This window comes from Sciurus carolinensis, chromosome 9 (assembly GCF_902686445.1).
Source record: "Sciurus carolinensis chromosome 9, mSciCar1.2, whole genome shotgun sequence".
Lineage (NCBI taxonomy): Eukaryota > Metazoa > Chordata > Mammalia > Rodentia > Sciuridae > Sciurus > Sciurus carolinensis.
The window spans coordinates 92,900,116-92,917,982 of record NC_062221.1 but is presented as its reverse complement, the minus strand read 5'-3'; the positions used below and the strand labels follow the sequence as shown (position 1 = coordinate 92,917,982).

The window sequence follows — 17,867 nt, the reverse complement described above, 5'->3', positions numbered from 1 at the left end:
GAACTGCAGTTCACTGTCACTGCCCAACATCACAAGAGACTATCATGGGGTCTATCACTAGTCTAGGAAAAGATCAAAATTCAAAATTCAAAGTATTATGCTTTCACATCATCATAAAGTAAAAAAAAAAAAAAAAAAAATGAAGTCAAAACATCACAAGTTAGAGACCTTCTATGCACAAACACACATATATATAAATAAATGTAGATGTCAACAGACCCTTTAATTATTATTCGAAGAATGAAGCTTCATTCATTCCACTGAACACCTGCCACATACCAGGCACTATATGAGGTTCTAAGAATACAATGGAAAACAAGACAGAGCCAGTTTCAGTCTTCACAGATTCAAGAGGATGGTAGCCAAGACAGGAATAGGCAACTCTGTTATCATGTGATGTTAGGGAAGGGAAAAATCCAAGATGTTATGGAATCACACAGTGTTGTGATTAGGTAAAGAGGTATTTCAGAAAAAGTGAAAGACCTCAATGTTGGGACTTGAATGACCAGAAAGGGTACTGGGCAGTGCTCACAAAACATCCAAAAGGCAGAATCCAGAGGAAGTGGCAAGAGATGTTGAAGAATGTTTAAGCAGAATCAATATCATGGTCTTAAACCATGATAGAGTTTGAATTTTATCTTGATTGGAAAACCTCTTAATCATTTTAAGCATGGGACTGATGGAGACATGAAAGATTAGAAGAAGACAATGCAGTTGTTTCTTGGTATTCATAGGTGATTAGTTCTAGGACTTCCATTTCCCATACCAATATCTATGGATGCTCCAGTCCCTTATATAAAATGGCATAGTATTTGCGTATAACCTACATACATCTTCGTGCATTCTTTTTTGTTAAGACAGAGGTCTCACTATGTTGCTCAGAGATCTTCTAACCTCAGTCTCCCAAGTAGCTGGGAATGTAAGTATGTGCCACCATACCCCACCTCCTCCTATATACTTTAAATCTAGTATCTAAAGCAAAGTAAGTGCTATGTAAATAGCTGTTATATTGTGCCATTCAGGAATAACCACAAGGAAAAAATTTGTACATGTTCAGCAGAGATGCAACTTGTTTTCTGGATATTTTCGATCTTTAATTGGTTGACTCCGTACATGCAACTGTGAATAGGGAAGGTTTACTTTAATAAAGAGAACAGCAGGTATTCAGTTGAGAAATGAGAGCAGTGGGAATAGAGTAGTCAGTTCTTTAAGACATTTATGATGTAGATTTTTCTGAATGTTTCTAGATTAGATGTAGAGAACATCAGACTAGAAAAGAGGAACAACATGTTCTGGCTTGGAAAATTAGATGAGGTGCATAGGTTTACAAAGGGTATTTTTAGGAAAAAGAGAAGGTGTAAAACAATTGTGAGGTAATGAAGACATCTTTTAAGTTGGGTCTCATGAGAGATATGGGCTAGAGACAAATTTAGGAGCCATCGATGTGCAAGGGCTAAATAGGTAAAGTTGCTGGGGGGTTAGCAATATCTAGGGAATATGTGGAGTACAAAAGAATGACGATCATGATCGAACTATGATGGTCACTAAATAGAAAAAGTAGACAAGACACTGGAAAGGAGTCTTAAGAGAGGAGAGCAAAAACTTTTAAAGGATGAGGTGTCAGAATATTTAAAAAATAAGGAAAATGTGGTGTCTCAGTAACAAGAGGAAAAGTCATTAAGGAAAACAAAGTGAAATACTGCTAAGGATAAAGAATGGATAGTTATTGAAAGGTGTTCACTAAAAATTAATTATATAAGTCTCACTGATGATCCATACTAATTTAAAAAAATGACTAGAAACAGATCATTTAGGGAAATTGATGATCCATTTATTAAAAGGTTTAGGTATGTCTTCTCCTTTCTGTTCTAGTAGGCGAGTTTAGATTAGTGGTTCCTAAACATTTGTGAGGGATAGCTCATAAGAATAAAAAATAATTGGACTAAAAAGGTCTCACGAAACTAAGTTTTTCAATAAGTGCATATACATGCACACATATATACATATTTTAAATCATAAATTGTTAGATATTTGTGCAGCCAGTTACCATGCTTGGTATATATTTGGTAGTCCCTGCGATAACTCAAATCCATATTGAAAAGTGCTATGGATAAGATGATCTTCAAAGAACTCTTTCAGGTTTGAAAATCTGTAATTCAGGTTTAAAAAAAAAAAATCACTGAAGCAAAATGGCACATAATGGCAGATTTTATAATGGCTTAAAACGTAATACAATACTTTAAGAACCTCAATCTCAAGACACTATCAACTGTGATTAGATGCTTTTCTGAAATGATATTCTGAAATTCCCATTAGTTAAAACAAATATGAATAGTGACTGCATTTGCTTTGCAAGTTTTTGCTATCTCAGAAAAAAGATAACAACATCTACACTGCACATGAAAATGCCAAATTCAAGATGAAAGCCCAAAAACATCATTAATTCATTTTACATTAAGGTAAACAAAAGTCAACAGACAAAACTGAGATTTTTCAATTCTATTTGCCAATATCGGACAATGAATAGACAATATCTGTTCTTCTCTTAAAAAATTATAGTTATTGGTCAGGTAGAGAAATACCTGTTAGGGCATCAGGATTCTGTCACTTTTTCTATCAGTTGAAACAAATACTTCCCATTTACAAAATACTCTGAGGTTGCCAATTTAAAGATACTGTTCAAATATAAAGCAATTTCTCCAACCACAGATAATAAATTCCAATTAGTGGTTAGTTATATTAAGATAGTCTAATAATTCCAGCACTAGACTACTTTTACTGGTCACCAACACTGAAAACATACATATCCATGGTAAATGACAAAGATGTTCTTACCACTGCTTTACTAATCTAATAATTCAAAGCAAGATTTTACGTAGAAGCCTAGATTCTACAATGTGAACAATGGTATATGCAAGTGTTTTGCTCAGTTTTATTTTAGTTCAAAAGTAATTTTAAAGCAGTTCAGTTACACAGAATTCAATCTTACAGTTTGATTTTTAATAGTAGGTGAATAAAATTCTTTATAAAATGAAAACACTGCAAAACACTTATAAAATTTAAAAAAGCAGACAATACTGCAAAACTGAAAAGGGGATTTAAAGAAATCTAAATGCTGAAAGGAAATTTGCTAAATCCTATCAAATACCAATGGTACAGAATTCTGGGATGAGATGGGGTGGTTGCAGCTATAAAGAAATGTTAAAACAGTTTTATGTATACAACTATCTTTGTTTTTAATGCCTATTAGAGAACTGAGTACTTTTTTGTACATTTCATTTATCTTCAGTTCTTCTATGATTACAATTAAATGAAGTAGGAAATGACCAGAGAATTTCATTCACATGAAAATGACATAAGTGATAACTAATTCAGAGAATTCTCTTGATAACTAATTTCACTAGGAGCACTCAGAATCATCAATTTTTAGTGCTGGATGAAATATAAGCGATCCAATATTTTAATCCTCCTATTCTAGAGGGATGACAGTAAGGTCAGGGAGATAAAATGACTTTCCCAAACTAACAGCGACGAAGGACCCAATATCAAGTGACATTTCCCTAGTTTTCACAGCTTACAGGTCCTTCCCTATATTGTAATGTATCTTTTCTGATTAAAAATAGGTCATGTTTCACTCTTTCATAGGAATGATCATATTATAAGCTCTTTCATGGGCTAGCACAATGGGCCCCAAACTGTAAGCAATAATATACTGCATAGTTCATTCCTACACCAAAACTTCCATTAAAGCTAATAAGATTACTTAGCAAAAACGTGCCTTCAGTTTGGATAGAATGGAAATGACTCACATATGTGTATGAGTATACAACTTGCATATGTATAAAAAGTTATATATGTGTATATAACTGGGAATTGTTTCAACTTAAGTTCCTTTGAATAACTGATTTGGTCAGGTACTACCACTGCGCAATTCCAGATCCAGAAAAAAATCCTCCACCTCACCCAATCCCAGCATTGTTAAGCAGCCAGCCCAATTCTACCCACAGCTGTCACATACCAAAAGGATTTAATGGTCAGGTCCACAAAATCATACAAAGCAGTTCACCAGAGACTAATGCTTGGCCCAACATCAAAGAATCTTTATTAAGCATGTTAGGCTTGGTGATGTACATTTCAGGAGAGGGGGGCGGCTAAGATGCTTGCAACCAAAAAGTTTAAGAACTTATTCCCTAGATTAAAACACACACACACACACACACACACACACACACACAGAAAATGGCATTACTATTTTAGTTTTTGGAAGGTTTTTTTTTTTTTTGTATATACAAAGCTTTCTAAATCAGTTTTTTCGCTTTTGTCAGCGTACTTGCCAATGAGCCCCCCACCCTCCCAAAAAACAACACTTCAAGAGAGGAGTGGTTCGTTATTAAAAGGTTCTTTCAATTTAGTTCTAGGCCTTGGAAATCATAGAAACAATTCATATCAACGTACCAATCACGGGAATCTGGGTTCCTTCCTTGTTAATTACATACAAGCATATTTGCAAATGTTCCCAGTATCACCACCACCACCACTACCACCACCAGGGATAATTGCTGTGTCACTGAGAAGCAAAGGAAAATACCTAAAATTCTGAAGCCTAAAAGAAAATGTCAAAGAACATCGATAATCTGTCCCTTGGGCTACTCCATTCCCTACAAAACAGCCAGAAATGAGATTTTCTAAACACATGTGCTGCCGCTTAGCATTTGCCAACTAATGGGAAGGAAGCCCCCTCACCGGCACAACCCTTCAAGGAAACGCTGCATCCGCTCGGTTCCACCTCTATGGCCCGGGGCAGCTTCTCACCATTTCCAGGTGGGCACCGGAACCGTCGGGATGTCCACTTCCCAGGGCGGGACTGGCCCTGCCCTCCGGGGTCTTTCGTTCGCTATTGCGCTTCAGGCCGCCGGCGTCGCCTCGGCCTCCGGCCTCCCGGCGCCGCCGCTGCCGGGTCCACAGGTACACAGCACCAGCGCCCAGCAGCAGGGGTGCTCCTACAGCCAGCGCCAGCTGCCATCGTGGCAGACCCCCAGTGCCCGGGCCCGAAGTCCCGCCGCCACCGCCCACTCCACTCCCGGAGCCGGGCGCAGCAGCTGCGACCACTGCTGCTTCCACCGGCTTAGAGGCGGCCATGTCGAGTGTCCTCTGCCACCGCCTCCCTGACAGTCACGGGCGCCACAGTCACCAGGTAGTGTGAAAAGGAAGACCCGACCGAGTAAAGGAAGGCAATATGCAAGAGAGCACGCTAGGCAGCGAGAGCGGACGGCAGAAAAGGGCCAGAGGTCACCGGAAGCCCGGGGCATGCCGGGCAGACCTAGCTCTGGGTCTCCTCCCTCTCAACCGTGGAAGTGGGGTGGGGAGAAGGGGAGGATCACTTCCGGGTTGAAGGAAACCGTGTGCTGTGGGCGTTCCTAGGCAGTCCTTTCTCTTTCGCCTCACTGCTGCTTGGGGGAATCACTTGGGTCTTGGGCCTCCAGTGGTAGCAGATATCCAGTCCACCTTCAGGGTGGAAGGACAGATGACCCTCTTGCCTAGCGGAAAGGAGGAGGGCACGCATACAGCAGATTTGGGGTGCGCAGTCGATCAGAGAGCACTGGGAATGCGCCGGGAGGGAACTCTGATTGGGCGGGAGAAGCGAAAGAAGTGTGCAGGTTATTGGCTGGCAGGGACAGTGGGCGGGGCATATTCCGAGCTGCTCAGCCGATTGGTAGGTTTTGGATCCCGTTTTCCCGTTACCGCCACGTTGGCATTTTTTGGACCTGAGCGGCCGTTAGGACTCCTGTCCGCGTGTGGAGGAAACCAACTGATTGGAAGGACTTTAAAAATGAGCGAGGAAAGAGCCGAAGATAGCTTACTGAATCGCCCATCTTCTAATCTCTACCATAGCCAGATTTTAGTTTGAACCAATTTGAGGTTCTGGGGGCAATAGCAGAGGGCAGAAAAACTAGATAGATAGAAACGGGCAATGCCAGGGTGATTCCAGTCCAAAGGGGTTGAGCGGGCTTCCTGCCAGTCTCAAATCTGAGCCAGTTACGAAAGCGATGACGTGTGAGTTCTTAAGGTTCTGGAACTGCGTAGGTAGAAATGCAAGGCCCCAGGCTTCCCACCTGCTTCCAGCCTTCCTTTTACGTGATTGTATCTGGAGCTGGATCCCACCTGACACCCCAGCCCACGCTAGGCTCCTTGGAGCCACGCGCCTGCCCCAGCGCTCTGATCCACGCACCCTCGTGCTTGTTTTGCACTGTCTTCTCATTCCCAAAATGTTGCAAGGTGTTTGAAGTTAACAGTATTTTAAAGAAAAAAGGACAAGTAGGAATAGAGTATGAGAATCCCTAACTATCGCTCCTCATTTCAGTGATGTTGGCTTTCAGAGCCTAATATTGAAAATCTATAATCATTTTGTGTTTGAATACAAGAGAATTCCCAACATCACAGAAATGCTATTTGAAGATGGAAAGGACATAGTTAAGTGGTGCCAAAATGGACTGGTTAAAATAGAATCACCTAGATTGAAATCGTTTCAGGATCATTATTTTTCTGTTACTTCATGTAGGTTCCATCTAAATAAATTGCTTCCAGGCAATAGGGTTTCTTAGCAACAAACTTTAGCAAATGGGATAAAAATAATAGCAATGGAATTGGTTTCATCAAATAGTAATTGTTAGAGGTGATCTACTTTTCCCTGCCTGATCCCCTTCAACTTCAAATGGCAATTCTCTTGTCCCTTCAAGCATTACTGTTTCCTTTTCAGAATAGAAATTGGGATTTTCTGTCTTAAAATTTCAATTTTCTATGTCATCTTGGAGGAGTGTAGGATGCTAGTAATTATAAACTATTAGGCAGGAACTAAATCATTGACTAAAAAAATGTTTTGCTTATTTACTGAAAGAGGCAATTTACTACTATGATAAAGATCCAAAAGTTACAAAAGGTTTACTGTGAAAAGCCTGCCTCTATTCCCTGTCCCCAGCCACTGTTTCCCTGTGCAAAGGACGATCAATGTTAGAATTTGTTGAAAATAATTTTTTATTAATTAATATTTATCTAAAGGGTTGACTGGTTTTATTTTTACTATAGGCATTTGTAAATTAGTTTGTGTTGCTTTCATAGTTTGTAAAGAACATCATTCCATTCTCTTCAATATTTATCTCTTTTCTCCCATTTTTTTCTTCCTTTTCCTATTTGCAGTATAGAACAGAATTGGGAATGTTACTGGCTTTGCAACCTTGCTGACTGGATGCATGCTTTCCCTGCTTTGAAATGGTGAAAACAGCCAGGTAAAGTCATCCCAGGGACTCCTGTGGCTGAGAAGGAGGATTGCAAATTCAAGGCCAGCCTCAGCAACTTAGCAAGACATTGTCTCAAAAAATAAAAAGGACTGGGTGTGTGTCTCAGTGATAAAGTTCTCCTGTGTTCAATCCCCAGTACTAAAAAAATAAATAAATAAATAAATAAAAAATAAAAGTAACAACATGCACCTCTAAGGGTATAGTAACGATTTAATTAGATAATATTTAGAATTATTTTATTTTGATGTTCATTGCAAAATAGTTGACAGTGCTTAGTTACTGGGTTTTCTCACTATTAAAGGAGAAAAGTAAAACTCTAAAAAATTGAAGTTTTGTATATTTTATTTTTTTGGTAGATTAATGGAACTCAAAAGAAGCAGCTTTCTCCTTTGGTTTGTATCTTAGGAAGAAGGAATTCTAATGGACTATGATTTGGAAATGCAAGATTTTATTTTGTATCACTGTGGGCAACTCTGCCCACAGTGAGGGGTGGATCAGATGGTTTTTAAAGCTCCTTTTGTTTTAAAATTTTATGATTCTTTCCCTATCAGTTTTCATTGCTATATGAAAGTCTTTCAGTTTGGTAGAGTTGGTAGATAGCTAGCTGAATTTCATGGGGGGGTGATCCCACACCTTTCAATGAGTCCACAAACATGCTTTTATTGAGCGCATCTATACACAGCTCTATTCCTTTTTTCTTACGTTTTCATTCCTTTTCTCTCCACTGAAAAGTTAGTGGAAGAATTGTCTGTACCTGTTACCTCTACTTGTTTATTACCCTTTTAAATCCAAAATTTGTTGTAACTTTAAAATTACTCTGCAACTGCTTTAAAAAATCACTAAATTCATTGTTTTTTGATTTCATAACCCTTTACTTGATACACTGTCATTTCCTCCTTATATGTTTTCCTTGGCTTTTAGGAGACTAGATTCTCTTGTTCTTCTACTCTCTGACCAATATCTAGATTGGTACTGCCCAACAGAACTTTCTGTGATGTTTTAAGTATTTTATATGTATCATGTCCAACATGATAGTCACTAGCTGCACATAGTTACTAAGCACTTGAACTGTAGTTACTGTGATTAAATATATTTTAATTTAATTTTAACTGGTGTAAATAGTTCCATGTGGCTAATGGCTACTGTATTAGCACAACTCTAGGAATTGATAAGAATTTTAAGTTATTTTGTCTGCAGTCTCAGTAGTCAAAGTAAACCTCATTGCTTCAGGTACTATTTCTTTGCAGATAATCTCTGTTCTCTCTCTTGTGATGTAACTTCTCTCTTTATCTCATTATATTTTCTAGAACTTAGTAAGAAGTTTTGCTTGGATGCTTCATTTTTTTTCAGAAATATCTTCCCTCCCCTTTTCTTCTTTTTGTGTAATCCTTTTTTTTTTTTTTTTTCTCATTTTCTCATAAGGAAAAAAAAATAAGGATTACATGAAAGGTCACTGTTACCTTACAGAAAATCAACTGTGAGGTTTTCAACAAGATCAACTTCTCTAATACAATTTTTTATGTTTCTCTTCTCTTCATACCCTCTGCCACTTCCTTAGCTGAAATATAAAAACACATAAATGAGTGTGATACATAACATGCTTAATAGTTTCTTCTTGCCTGAGTTAGTTCAGGCTGCTATAACAAAAATACCATAGACTTGTTGGATTATAAACCATAGAAACTTCTTTGTTACAGTTCTGGAAGTCTGAGATCTGGGTACCAGTGAGGTAAGATTCTGATGAGGGTCATCTTCTGGGTTGCAGATGGCTGATTTCTTATATCCTCAAATGGTGGAAAGGGGCAAGAAAGCTGTGTTCATTTTGTTTTAGAATAACTAATCACCTCCTGAATACCCCAACTTCTAATAATATTACACTGGGGTTAGAATTTCAACATATTGATTCCAATGGGGAAGCACAAACGTTTAGTCCATACATTTCTTATTTTCTTATTTTTCTGATTTCCCTTATCTTTCCTGAACCTTGTGTTTGTTTTCCAGATACCCTTCCTGTCCCTAGTAACTCTTCTATGTGTCACCCTGCACATTGATATCACATATCTTTTCTACAGTGTAATTCCCGATTGCATTATCAAACCCAAACACTTTTAGAACCTCTCTACTTGCACTATAAGGCTGAATGTTTCTAATTACTCACATCTCCCTTCACACACTTCCTTGTTCTCCTTGATTCACATCGTTAGTGCTCAGCAGTGTTTGAAATTATTTATGTGACCCCTCAGCAGGATGGAAGCGCCATGTTACCAGAAACTTTGTCCATCTTGTACTCCCACAGTCCAGTAGATAATTGGTGTAGTGGTTAATTTTATGTTTCAGTTTACTGGGCCACAGGATCCCCTGATATCTGATCACATATTATTCTGTTTGCATTTATCAGGGTATTTTGGGATGAGATTAACATTTCAACTGACAAACTGAGTAAAGAAGTTTGCTATCCCAAATGCAGTTGCTGTGATCCAATAAACTGAAGACCTAAACAGGACAAAAATCCTGACATATCTCTTCTTGCTTGACTGCCTTACTTTAGGACACAGATCTTTTCTGCTTTGGACTTGAACTGAAACCTTGGCTGTTCTTTGGTCTTGATTCTGCTAACTTTCAGGTTGGAGCTACACTATCAGCTCTTCAGGGTTTCTTCAGCTTGCTGGCTACAGACATGGGACTTCTGGGCTTCCATAAGCATGCTTTTGAAAATTCCTTAAAACGCACGCGCGCGCGCGCGCGCACACACACACACACACACACACACATATATATATAATATAAATTAAATTATACTATATTTTATTTGTAGTTATCTGTATATCTCACCTGTCCACCTGTAACTTGTTCTGTTTCTCTGGAGAACCCTGACTAATATAGATCTTGGTACCAACAGTGAGGTGCTATTATAACATGTACTTGAACATGTGGAATTGGTTTTGGAACTGGTGATGGATATAAGCTAGATGAATTTTAAGGTGCATGCTAGAAAAAGGCAAGATTGCTGTTGAAAGAACTGTTGGTACAAATATGAACCTCAAAGGTAATTCTGGTGAGGGCAAAGAAAGGAGTAAAGAAATTAGAAACAAAGTTCCCATATTCTTAGAGAATACATAAATATTATGCTACAGGTGGTGGCACATACCTATAATCCCAGCAGTTCAGGAGGCTGAGGCAGAAGGATTGCAAGTTCAAAGCCAGCCTCAGCAACTTAGCAAGCCCCTATACAACTTAGTGAAAACCTTTCTCAAAATAGAAAAAAGGGCCGGAGATGTTAGTGGTTAAGCACCCCTGGGTTCACTCTGCAGTATCTAATAATAATAATAATACATAAATAAAGGATCATGAAAAGATGGTAGGTAGGGATATGGATGTTAAAGGCCATTCTAGTGAAGTCTCAGAAACAAGGAACAGGTTTTTAGAAACTGAAGGAAAGGCAACCCATATTATAAAGTGGTGAAGAGGGTGACTGAATTGTGTTCTAGTGTTGTATAAACTGGATATTTAGCAGAGGAGATATCTAACTGAAGTATTGAAGGTAAGCTTGAAACTTCCTTACTGCTTATAGAAATAGTGGAAGAAGAGAGGTGAATTGAAGAAGGAATTGTTAATCCAAAAAGAAACAAGAACTTGGGAATTTGCAACATTCCCTGTCTATCCATATTGGGGGGGGGGGAAGAGAACACTTGTTCTTAAAAGAATACTAAGAATATGGCTGAACAGCCACAGATTAGATGCTGTGTCCCATTTATCTTGCATCTTATACAGTGTCTATAGTGTCTCCTGTAATCTTATATGTCAGAGAAAAATGATAACATTTTCTTCTTTTGCATTGGACCATATGCTGTGATTTGAATGTGTCCGCCAAAGTTCATGTGTTGAGGGCTGGGGAGATAGCTCAGTTGGTAGAGCTCTTGTCTTGCAAGCACAAGGCCCTGGGTTCAATCCCCAGCACCACAAAAACAAAACAAAACAAAACAAAGTTCATGTGTTGAAAATATAGCCCCCAAATTCATATGTTGATGGTATTTGAAAATGGGATTTTAGGAAGTAGAATCAGATGAGGTAATGAGGATGTCCCCCTCCCCTCATAATGAGATGAGTGACTTTATAAGAAGAGGAAGAATGACTGAGCTCACACACTCCTTTGCTCTTGCCATGTGATGCTCTCTGTCATATTATGGTACAGGAAAACAGCCCTCACCAGACACCCATACCTTGATATTGGATTTCCCAGCCTCCAGAACTAGGAAGGTTCTTTATAAATTACTGAGTGTGTAGTTTTCTGTTATAGCAGCAGAAAACAGACTATAACATCAGACATGAGTATATATATTTCTTCCCCACTATTACCATGTTGCTGCAATTGTTTGTTTTCATTTCTGTTACCTGTGTTCAATTCTGAGTCCTTGAAGCAGGGGGTCTATGTTCTAGTTATTGTTGTACTCCTGTATCTGTTACAGGATTGGACATCTGATTGGTTTTTGTTAACTTATTTTTCCACTCAACACAAAACCTGAAACGTGGTTAATGCAACATAGGGAGTTCCTAACTGCTTATGCTTTTCCGTTACTCTTGCCATTCTGGTGAGGTCTCAGAAACAAACAAATATTAAGACTTGTGCCACCATTGTGACCAACACCACTGGTATCAGCTAGGAAACAAACTCATTTTCTACCGCTGCACCAGAAATAGTCTGCTTCCATCACACCCACCATCATAGCTGCTAGCTCCAGTTCCTAGCATGCTGTGGTCACTGCTACCACTACCACCTCTGCAGCTGTTTCTGAAGGGAACTGATTGCTTTGTGCTTTGTATCCTACTTAGTGCTATATGGAATCCCCCTTTTTTTCCTGAGCAGTTTTCCTCATACTATTAATTTTTTCCTTATCCTGTTGGTTACTGCCTTTTTTGCTCAGGGTGAATGTGTCATGTTTCAATAGTGGCCACTCTTGCTGTCACAAGTCTCTGCATTTATCCGCAGGGAATAATCCTTACTAACTATAATTTCCTTTCCTTCACTGTGACTAAAAACGTGTATATGCACTCCCCCCACATATATACACACATATATATGTATGTATGTTGTACATTCATTTGCCTCCTTTCTGCCTACTCACACAGATTTATAAAATCTTTCCATCCTTATCAAATTAGCTCATTGCTACTCACAAGAATTGGTGTCATTCACAAATGTTGAAATGTTTCCTTGCACTGTAATTTGTACAGATATTGCATATGGATTATGCTCATTATACCCTGCACAAGGATGCTGGGACAAGTTGGGGTCCAACCTGTACTTTTCTCACCATAGTCTGGTGTTAGGTTGGGTCTGCCTGGAGAATGGTGTTCCTTTGTGTGAAGATGCTGGTCAAGGGCCTAAAAGTGGTGCATCCACCAAAATGAACACCATTTTCTTTTTCTTTTTTTTTAACTTATCTTTTTTTATACCTTTATTTTTATGTGGTGCTGAGAATCAAACCCAGTGACTCATGTGTGCTAGGCAAGCACTCCATCACTGAACTATAGCCCCAGCCCCATGGATGCTAGTTTCTAAAAAACTTTTATTTTTAGTTGTTAATGGATCTTTTATTTATTTATATGTGGTGCTGAGAATCAAACCCAGTTCCTCACATATGCTAGGCAAGTGCTGTACAACTGAGCCACAACCCAAACCCTCTAATTCACTCTTGATAGACTAGTCCCTGGTTATGTAGTCCTGATCTTTGCATGAGTCTAGGCCTTCAGCCTAGTCCCTAGGCTGTGTTTTCCTATCTTTATGTTTTGCTGTTTTTCTCACTAGTGGAAAATAACTTCAACTCTAACAATGAGGTGGAGACTTAATTTTGTTAAATTATGAAAACTACAAAAATTAATTTTAGTTCCTATGTAGTATTCATCTGTTATAGCTTCACAAACTTATTCAAAACTTGCTGGATTAAAATAATTATTTTATTACATCTTAAAGTTTTGTTGCTGAGGAGTTTGGGGAGGGCTTGATAGACTCTGTTGGTATCAACAAAGATTATTCAGTGATATTCAACTGGTGAAGGGGTTGATAGGGAGACTTCAAGTGATTTAAATAAGGTTAATAAAAAGGGAGATCATCGTTGAGTGTACCTGAACCAATCAAGTGTGTTTTTAAAAGAAGCCAAGGAGATTGGGAATGAGAAAGATTTTTCCTGATGAATGTGAGAAAGCAAACCGCCTATGAAAGGGTCACAAGGAAAGGAATTCTAGGAGCTGAGAGTGGTCCCTGGCCAATAGTCAGCAAGAAAAACGTCTTACAACTCTAAGAAATCAACTTTTCTAACTAGTGCACTAAGGCTGCAATCTTCAAACACCTTCATTTCAATCTGAGTCTCTTAATAGAGGACTCAGTTAACTTGTGTTTAAATTTCTAAGTGATGAAGATTGTAAGATAAAAAATTTGTATTGTTTTAAGATGCTGTTTATAACAATTTGATATACAGCAACATGAAATTAATAAAGATAACAAAAATCAATGGTGAATTCTACCCCATATCATGTTTGTGACAATATGATTTGTAGCAATTGGAAACTTAAAGTTACCTAAATAACAAAAATGAAAAGGGAATCCTACCTCATACTATAAACAAAATGGTAAATAGATTGAAAACCTAAATACAGAAAGCAAAAACTTTGAGAAGAAAATGTAAATGAATTTCTTAATGACCTTGTGATAGGATAAAGCACAAGCTTTAAAGAAAAATATGTTTGGCTACATTATAAATTTTAATTTAATAAAAGAAATGACACAAAAAATCGAAAGGCAAGACACATACTGGGAAAAGATATTTGTGATGAATAAAACTTTCAGGAGCTGGGTAATGACTCAGTTGGCAGAGAGCTTGCCTTGCAAGCACAAAGCCCTGGGTTCAATCCCCAGCACCAAAAGAAAAAAACAAAACAAAACAAAACAAAAACTTTCAGAAGGTTAATATACAAACTATATGAAGAACTGGTATAGATCAATAAGAAAAAGATAACTGGAGAAAATGAGCAGAAGATACAAATTATGCATAGAAGAAATGCAAATAGCAAATAAACATGTAAAATATCTTTAACCTTACCAATAAATAGGGAAATACAAAGTAAAATGATGAGATTTCATTTTGTACCTATAATATTGGCAATAATTTAAAAATATGGCAGTACCAGTTAAGCAAGGATGTCAGGAAATGGAATCGTACATTGGTTGAACTACTTAGAGCAACTGTTACAATTTTTTTTTTTCTGAATCTGGGCTCTTCTGCTCAACTGTTAGTTACCTTCAATGCAGAAATTTCACTTCTAGATGTAAATTCTAGAAAAACAATTCACAAAGCAACAATAATATTTAGGATATAATTGTTTATAATAGCAAAAAGTGAAAATTACATGCAGTTCTCCTAGTAGAAGGATAACTCCCTAAGGTCACCATCACATCAAGAAATAGAACTCCATGTGTCCAAACTCACACCCCTTTCAACCCCTCATGAGTCACCACTATTTTGAGATATTATAATGCTTTATCTTCATTCCCCTGAAATTCCAATCAGGTTATCTCCCAAATGTACAACTCTGGACACCATGGTTTAATCTTTTTTTTTTTTTTATTGTAAACAAATGGGATACATGTTGTTTCTCTGTTTGTACATGGCGTAAAGGCATACCATTTCTGTAATCATAAATTTACATAGGGTAATGTTGTTTGATTCATTCTGTTATTTTTCCCCTTCCCCCCACCCCTCCTACCCCTCTTTTCCCTCTATACAGTCCTTGCTTCCTCCATTCTTGCCCCCCTCCCTAACCCTCACTCTAACCCTAACACTAACCGCTCCCGCCCCCCATTATGTGTCATCATCCACTTATTAGTGATATCATTCGTCCTTTGGTTTTTTGAGATTGGCTTATCTCACTTAGCATGATATTCTCCAGTTTCATCCATTTGCCTGCAAATGCCATAATTTTATCATTCTTTATGGCTGAGTAATATTCCATTGTATAAATATACCACAGTTTCTTTATCCATTCATCAATTGAAGGACATCTAGGTTGGTTCTACAGTCTGGCTATTGTGAACTGAGCAGCTATGAACATTGATGTGGCTGTATCTCTGTAATATGCTGATTGTAAGTCCTTTGGGTATAGGCCAAGGAGTGGGATAGCTGGGTCAAATGGTGGTTCCATTCCAAGTTTTCTAAGGAGTCTCCACACTGCTTTCCAGAGTGGCTGCACTAATTTGCAGCCCCACCAGCAATGTATGAGTGTACCTGTCTCCCCACATCCTCGCCAACACCTGTTGTTGCTTGTATTCTTGATAATCACCATTCTAATTGGGGTGAGATGGAATCTTAGGGTGGTTTTGATTTGCATTTCTCTTATTACTAGAGATGTTGAACATTTTTCCATATGTTTGTTGATTGCTTGTAGATCTTCTTCTGTGAAGTGTCTATTCATTTCCTTAGCCCATTTGTCAATTGGATTATTTGCATTCTTGGTATAGAGTTTTTTGAGTTCTTTATAGATTCTGGAGATTAGTGATCTATCTGAAGTATGATTGGCAAAGATTTTCTCCCACTCTGTAGGCTCTTTCTTTGCATTGCTGATAGTTTCCTTTGCTGAGAGAAAGTTTTTTAGTTTGAATCTATCCCAGCTATTGATTCTTGCTTTTATTTCTTGTGCTATGGGAGTCCTGTTGAGGAACTCTGGTCCTAAGCCGACATGTTGAAGCTCTGGACCTACTTTTTCTTTTATAAGATGCAAGGTCTCTGGTCTGATTCCGAGGTCCTTAATCCATTTTGAGTTTAGTTTCGTGCATGGTGAGAGATATGGGTTTAGTTTCATTCTGTTGCACATGGATTTCCAATTCTCCCAGCACCATTTGTTGAAGAGGCTATCTTTTCTCCATTGCATATTTTTGGCCCCTTTGTCTAGTATGAGAAAATTGTATTTATTTGGATTTGTGTCCACGTCCTCTATTCTGTACCATTGATCCGCCTTTCTATTTTGGTACCAATACCATGCCGTTTTTGTTACTATTGCTTTGTAGTAGAGTTGAAGATCTGGTATTGCGATACCCCCTGCTTCACTCTTTCTGCCAAGGATTGCTTTAGCTATTCTGGGTTTTTTATTCTTCCAGATGAATTTCCTAATTGCTTGCTCTATTTCTGTAAGGTACATCATTGGGATTTTAATTGGAATTGCATTGAATCTGTATAGCACTTTTGGTAGTATGGCCACTTTGACAATATTAATTCTGCCTATCCAAGAACATGGGAGATCTTTCCATCTTCTAAGGTTTTCTTTAATTTCTTTCTTTAGTGTTCTGTAGTTCTCATTGTAGAGGTCTTTCACTTCTTTTGTGAGATTGATTCCCAAGTGTTTTATTTTTTTCGAGGCTATTGTGAATGGGGTAGTTTTCCTGATTTCTCTTTCTGAAGATTCATCACTTATGTATAAAAATGCCTTAGATTTATGTGCATTGATCTTATATCCTGCTACTTTACTGAATTCACTTATGAGATCTAAAAGTTTTCTGGTGGAATTTCCTGGTTCCTCTAAGTATATAATCATATCATCAGCAAATAGGGATAGTTTGAGTTCTTCTTTTCCTGTTCGTATTCCTTTAATTTCTTTGGTCTGTCTAATTGCTCTGGCTAGAGTTTCAAGGACGATATTGAATAGAAGTGGTGAAAGAGGGTATCCCTGCCTTGTTCCAATTTTTAGAGGGAATGCTTTCAGTTGTTCACCATTTAGAATGATATTAGCCATGGGCTTAGCGTAGATGGCCTTTACAATGTTAAGGAATGTTCCCACTATCCCTATTTTTTCTAGTGTTTTGAGCATGAAGGGGTGCTGTATTTTATCAAATGCTTTTTCTGCATCTATTGAAATAATCATGTGATTTTTGACTTTAAGTCTATTGATATGGTGAATTACATTTATTGATTTCCTGATGTTGAACCAACCTTGCATCCCTGGGATGAAACCCACTTGATCATGGTGCACTATCTTTTTAATATGTTTTTGTATGTGATTTGCTAAAATTTTGTTCAGAATTTTTGCATCGATGTTCATTAAGGATATTGGTCTGAAATTTTCTTTCCTCGATGTGTCTCTGTCTGGTTTAGGTATCAGGGTGATATTGGCTTCATAGAATGAGTTTGGGAGGGTTCCCTCGACTTCTATTTTCTGGAATACTTTGAGAAGTATTGGGATGAACTCTTCTTTAAAGGTTTTGTAGAACTCGGCTGAGAACCCATCTGGTCCTGGACTTTTCTTTGTTGGTAGGCTTTTGATGACTTCTTCTATTTCATTACTTGAAATTGGTCTATTTAAATTGTATATGTCCTCCTCGTTCAGTTTAGGCAATTCATATGTCTCTAGAAACTTGTTGATATCTTCGAAATTTTCTATTTTGTTGGAGTATAGATTTTCAAAATAGCTTCTAATTATGTTTTGTATTTCAGTTGTGTCTGTTGTGATATTTCCTTGTTCATTCTGAATTTTAGTGATTTGGGTTCTCTCTCGTCTTCTCTTTGTTAGTGTGGCTAAAGGTTTATC

General features: G+C 37.9%; 1 protein-coding gene and 1 long non-coding RNA gene across 2 annotated transcripts in view; one reads left to right on the top strand and one right to left on the bottom strand.

The window, feature by feature from the left end:
* Tomm70 (translocase of outer mitochondrial membrane 70) overlaps positions 1-5,471 on the bottom strand; it is a 34,818-nt gene extending 29,347 nt beyond the window's left edge. Inside the window, exon 1 of the mRNA XM_047564447.1 lies at positions 4,813-5,471. Coding sequence (XP_047420403.1) covers positions 4,813-5,139 — 327 coding nt within the window. The 5' untranslated portion in view covers positions 5,140-5,471. The remainder of the gene's footprint in view (positions 1-4,812) is intronic.
* Positions 5,472-5,775: 304 nt separating this feature from the next.
* Positions 5,776-17,867, top strand: part of LOC124992990 (uncharacterized) — a 59,810-nt gene continuing 47,718 nt past the window's right edge. The window contains exons 1-2 of the long non-coding RNA XR_007110222.1: positions 5,776-6,054; positions 7,195-7,283. This is a non-coding gene — a long non-coding RNA (uncharacterized LOC124992990). The remainder of the gene's footprint in view (positions 6,055-7,194; positions 7,284-17,867) is intronic.